Genomic DNA, 5,000 nt, shown 5'->3' with positions numbered 1-5,000 from the left:
GGACAGAAATACAACATTACACACACACCACCATCACAAGCAGGAACTGTGATACAGGACTGGGGGAACACTCTGATTCAACACAGCCAGAACCAGTAGACCCGTTCTTCTGTAAATCTCTTAAATGGAAACTTTACAAATTTTTTTAAATCTCCCTCTGCATAATTCAGTAGCTAGCATTAGTTTACAACAGAAGATGCTAGGCTAACATTGATAACCAACACTGGACTGTCACCGATTTTACTTTATAGTTGTGTTACTTAATGATCCGTTTTTTCTGCTTAAGTATCTGCACTGGCTGAACTGATACAGAACCTCCCCCAAACCCAGTCCATTAGACACTGACATTCTCTGAGATCTATCCTGAGATCAGCTAAAAGAGTTACTTTAGCTGAGGCTTGGAGTCGATCACCAAACCACATGCTGCTGTGTGACATAGGAGGAGTTTCCTACATGCTGGCTACGACGTATGCTGTGGTCTGCACAGTCTGTTTTAGGCACTTGGCATCAATTTGTACCGAATGAGTGTCAGAATCCTCGACCCACACTGACCCCATGCTCTATTACTCCACACCATCAATTCATCAATCAGGAATTAAGCAGCAGCATTCATTCAGTAAATACGCTTAAAAAGCTTAGGTCCACATCATACACTATATACACTATATGGACATATGGATTCAGTGTTTCTTCTGAAATCAAGGGTATTAAAGAGCTGATCCTGCTTCTGTTGGAGTAACTGTCTCTGCTGTCCAGAGAAGAAGACTTTCTACTAGATTTTGCTGAGGATTTGGTTGCATTTAGCGACAAAAGCATTAGTGAGGTCAGGATGTTGGATAATTACCACCCCAACTCATCCACAACTCCCCACCTTATTCCAAAAGTACTGGATGGAGCTCCTCCACCATCATTCCAGAGAACACAGTTCTTCCACTGCTCCACAGCTCAATGCTGGGGGGCTTTATACCACTCTAGCCCACGCCTGGCAATCTAAACTAGTTGAATGCATTTATTAGAAGGGGTGTCCACAAACATTTGGACATATAGTGTATGTAGTTTGGACATAGAGCTGCACTGGTTAATATGTGGGTTCTGGCTGGTTGATGGACCAGTGTGAGATTAAGGGAAGATCGCTGAGTGATCAGTGCAGAAGAGGAGGAGCTCCTACAATGCTCAGCGTGCTGATGTGATTAGCATGGAGGAGTCTGAACACTGGAGGGAAGAGGAGGAAGAGGAGGAAGAGGAGAAAGAGGAGGAAGGCTCAGTTGTACTGAGCTTCACCTGTCGGCTAAAGGAGGAGACTGAGGCTGATCCACACTGGAGTGACGGTTCTCTGAGAGAGAGAGAGAGAGAGAGAGAGAGAGAGAGAGAGAGATACCAGAGAGAGACTAGATATCATCAAATACCACCTCCACACCTCCTGTATGTATGTAACCTGTGTATGTAATTAAAGGGCCCATATCCTGTGTTTGTCCTGTATTTCATTATTTTCTCCTTAATGGGCCTCTTTAATAATCTTGTCTATGTAGGTTTAGGTACCAAAAACATTAACAATCAACCTGTGGGTTCTAAGCAGGTGTGTGTTCTCCAGCACAACAAACACAAACAGGTGTTGACTTACATGTTGTCTGAGGGGGCTCTGTGTAACATAGTGTTGATGATATCTACAGCAGAGCTTGGATCAGAAACATCAGATTATTAACGAGGAATATCACAGCAGACACAGATGGGCTTTCTACAGTAGCTGGTCGGAAACAAGTGGGTTGACACATTTGTTGTAAAAAAAGATTTTAGTGGAAACTAAGCTGCTGTTTACTCCCTGTATTACATCACACTTTCATTCAGAACAGTGAGGTTTCTGTGATATGGGCCCTTTAAACATTGCAAACACTACCTGGAACCGTACCTGGAAGGTTCTTCTGCTGGCTGGTGAGGATTTTTCTGATCTCACTGAGCCATGCCAGCTTCACCTCCACCGTAGGAGCCTGGGGAGAAACAGCACAGCACAGCGCTGAGCACGGTGGGACTACCAGCCTGAGCACAGTGCCACCATAAGGCTCAGCACAGAACCAACGTCAGACTGAGCACAGTACTAAGGCTAATGTGAGAGCAGTGAGGGATCAGTTCCGCTGCAGGTGGTCTGATCAGCTGAGTGTGTGAATGTCCCTGAGAAAGGTGACGTGAAGGTTGTTTCCTGATCTGTTTTTAGTGACCCCCGGAGGGTTTACTGGTCAGACAGTCCCTGCGCAAGCTGAGCTTCAGCAGCTTAACAGGAAAATCTGTACAGAAAGGTCTTTAGAAGGTTTTAAAGGTCCTCTGGGTTTAAGCCCAAGGTCAGGAAAGGTGGGGAGTTTATTAGTTCCACAGTGGAGAGTGGCGCTCTGTAACCTCTGCTCTAAAGTATTCAGCTGCTCACCTGCACCACATACACCTCCTCCCGCCCGCTGTACCAGATCTCAAACTTCTTCACATCGCCTTTAATGTTCTCCGTTATTCCCACAGCGCTCATCTGTGGAGAAAAGCATGCAATCCGATCAGAGCTGAGCTGTCACAGGGTTTATTACAGTCCGTCCGCACTGGATCACCATCACGGCTACTGTATTACTTCCATCCACGATCTACATAACAGTCCAATGAATGGTCTGAAGATATAGGGTTCTACATTCCATGGTTCTAAAGGGGCAACAGGACAGTGATGGCAAACCCAGGTCGAGAACACAGATATCTACCTCAGGATTTTTTTCTAACTGCCTAGATGTTCCTGCCATCCAGGCATGGGTGGAATTTTATGTTCTGGACCTGGATTTGCGACCTTTGCTAGGGGAGTTCTGGTTTTACTCAGACTGTCCACTCCTGACACTGTGTGTGTGTGTGTGTGTGCTGACCCTCAGGCAGTGTTTGAAGCTGTAGGACGCATGGTCTCCGTTCTCCTCCCTCCTCTTGCAGAACAGCAGTGCTCTCTCGTGCAGGAACAGGTGCCTCTGCATCGGTTTGAAGCGTGCAATGTCCTTTACGCGCATCACACCCTTCCGCATCCACACACTGAAGGAGCCCTGCATCAGCACCCGGCCCAGGTCACTGAGCTCGCCCTGAAGCACACACAAACACTCAACCTATTCTAAACATACTAAACAGCTTTCATCATAGCTTTTCATCATAAACAGCATCAATCTGATCATTTATAGTTTAAAGAGCTCAGATCCTACATATCCTCTAATATTCTGACCTTACTAACACTCTTGTGGCTGAATGCAATCAAATCCTCACTGCAATGCTCCTCCAAAATCTAGTAGATTAATGAAACAATGAATGAGCAGGTGTCTCAATATTTTTGTCCATGTAGTGTATCTGGAAATGAGCTGTTCTGATTGGTTGTCCTTTATTAAGGATCATTCAAAAAACAGGACTGAAACACTTCTAATAACTTCAGCATGAATGGGTGGGGCTAATCTTCTGTAATCTGAATGGATGACTGCTGTAGAGTGGGTGGGGGCTAAAGTGCCATAGACTAACCTCATAGCCAGTGATGGCAATCTGGTGCATGGAGTCGTTGACAGACTTGAGGAGGTCCAGCATGGCGTTTAGCGCCCCCTGTAGTTCAGCTACATTCGGAGAGTCTGTGCTGTGTTTAAGCAGCTCCTGAAAACACACAAACACACACAAAACACTGTCAGATCTCAGCACAGGGAGGAAAACCTTGCTCAGAGCAATGAGGTTCTTAAACAGTGATGTTAAAGGAAAAATTATGTCTTGGTTCTAGATATCGTAGGTGTAGTACCTTCAGCAGGAGCTGATACTTGGTCAGACGCTGAACAGGTTTGAGCAAATATGAATCCAGGCCCAGTTTGTGCTCCAGTTTTCTCTTACACTCCTACACAAACGGAGGAGAACCACAGCATGTTGAGTTCTAGATATTAATTGAACAATAATGCTTTAACAAGTCTTTAACAAGCAGTTCAAATGAAGCAGCAGATGAGTGGCTGCACCTGGAAGAAGAGTGAATCTGAACACTGCCTCCACAGCGCTTCAGACCGGGGCTTGTTCTGGCAGTACCGCTCATACACCTGGAAATTCTCCTTCTGCAAAAGCAGCAAAGACCTTTAATCCACACAGCCCACGCACTCAGGAGAGACAGATCCATCTAATCTAAATACCTGCTGGAGCTGGATTCCCTCTCCTTGGGGGGGTTCTGTAATATCAGTGATTGCTGACAGGGATTTGTGAGTTCGTATAAACCTGCAGTAATAACTGTGAATGTAATCCAGTATGAATTTGCAGTGCATGTAGTTTTACAGCGCAACAATACAGTACTCCAACCCAACTGGCCAATCAGTTCACACACTAATATTACAAACTCCCCGTTATACCCAGTGTGAATACGGCCTCAGACTGGTCTCAGTGTACAGAGAGGTCAGCGGGGGTTCGGACTCACTCTCTCCAGGAATCTCGCTCCCACTCTCTCTGGAGTCTCCAGGCAGTTCTCCAGGTCCTGAACAAACACCCTAAACATCACACAGAGCATGAGCTTAGACTGTGTGTATCTGTGTGAGTGTATGTCACAATGTGTGTGTGTCTATGTAGCTATGTGTGTGTGTGTACCTGCTGTGGAATTTGTAAATCTCTGGTAGGTTCCCAAATAAAACCTCCTTCTTGTTGTGCAGCTCGGGGGGCAGAATGTGGGAAAGGGCGGGGTTATCCATCTCAGCCCTGTACCCCTGAAATAAGCACACAGACACACACACACACACATCTGGATGTGTGTTTTATCAGCAGTGTGTTTACACAGTGTGTTTGACATTTCTTACCAGTAACACAGACAGCAGCTCCTCCACATACACCCTCTCCGTCTCCACCAACTCCTTCACCACATGCCTGCAGGAGAGAGGCAGAGCAGATGAGCCAGCAGGCAGAGAGAGAGAGGGCAGACAAAAGTGTGTGTGTGTGTGTATTCAGACCTTTTTTGCTGGGCAGAATTTTCCACTCCATCAGCTTCATATGAC

The 5,000-nt window shown here is 45.9% G+C and overlaps 1 protein-coding gene across 1 annotated transcript in view; it reads right to left on the bottom strand.

Annotated features, from left to right (window-relative positions):
• The window catches only part of mcf2b (MCF.2 cell line derived transforming sequence b), a 17,599-nt gene that overhangs the window by 3,672 nt on the left and 8,927 nt on the right, over window positions 1–5,000 (bottom strand). Inside the window, exons 3-13 of the mRNA XM_072659532.1 lie at window positions 4,956–4,998; window positions 4,806–4,872; window positions 4,600–4,715; window positions 4,433–4,502; window positions 3,987–4,079; window positions 3,779–3,871; window positions 3,514–3,639; window positions 2,886–3,089; window positions 2,417–2,509; window positions 1,907–1,985; window positions 1,282–1,333 (exon numbers count right to left, since the gene is read on the bottom strand). Coding sequence (XP_072515633.1) covers window positions 1,282–1,333; window positions 1,907–1,985; window positions 2,417–2,509; window positions 2,886–3,089; window positions 3,514–3,639; window positions 3,779–3,871; window positions 3,987–4,079; window positions 4,433–4,502; window positions 4,600–4,715; window positions 4,806–4,872; window positions 4,956–4,998 — 1,036 coding nt within the window. The remainder of the gene's footprint in view (window positions 1–1,281; window positions 1,334–1,906; window positions 1,986–2,416; window positions 2,510–2,885; window positions 3,090–3,513; window positions 3,640–3,778; window positions 3,872–3,986; window positions 4,080–4,432; window positions 4,503–4,599; window positions 4,716–4,805; window positions 4,873–4,955; window positions 4,999–5,000) is intronic.

This window comes from Salminus brasiliensis, chromosome 16, assembly GCF_030463535.1.
Source record: "Salminus brasiliensis chromosome 16, fSalBra1.hap2, whole genome shotgun sequence".
Lineage (NCBI taxonomy): Eukaryota > Metazoa > Chordata > Actinopteri > Characiformes > Bryconidae > Salminus > Salminus brasiliensis.
Note: the sequence above shows the minus strand (reverse complement) of the source record. Positions and strands in the feature narration are given on the sequence as shown.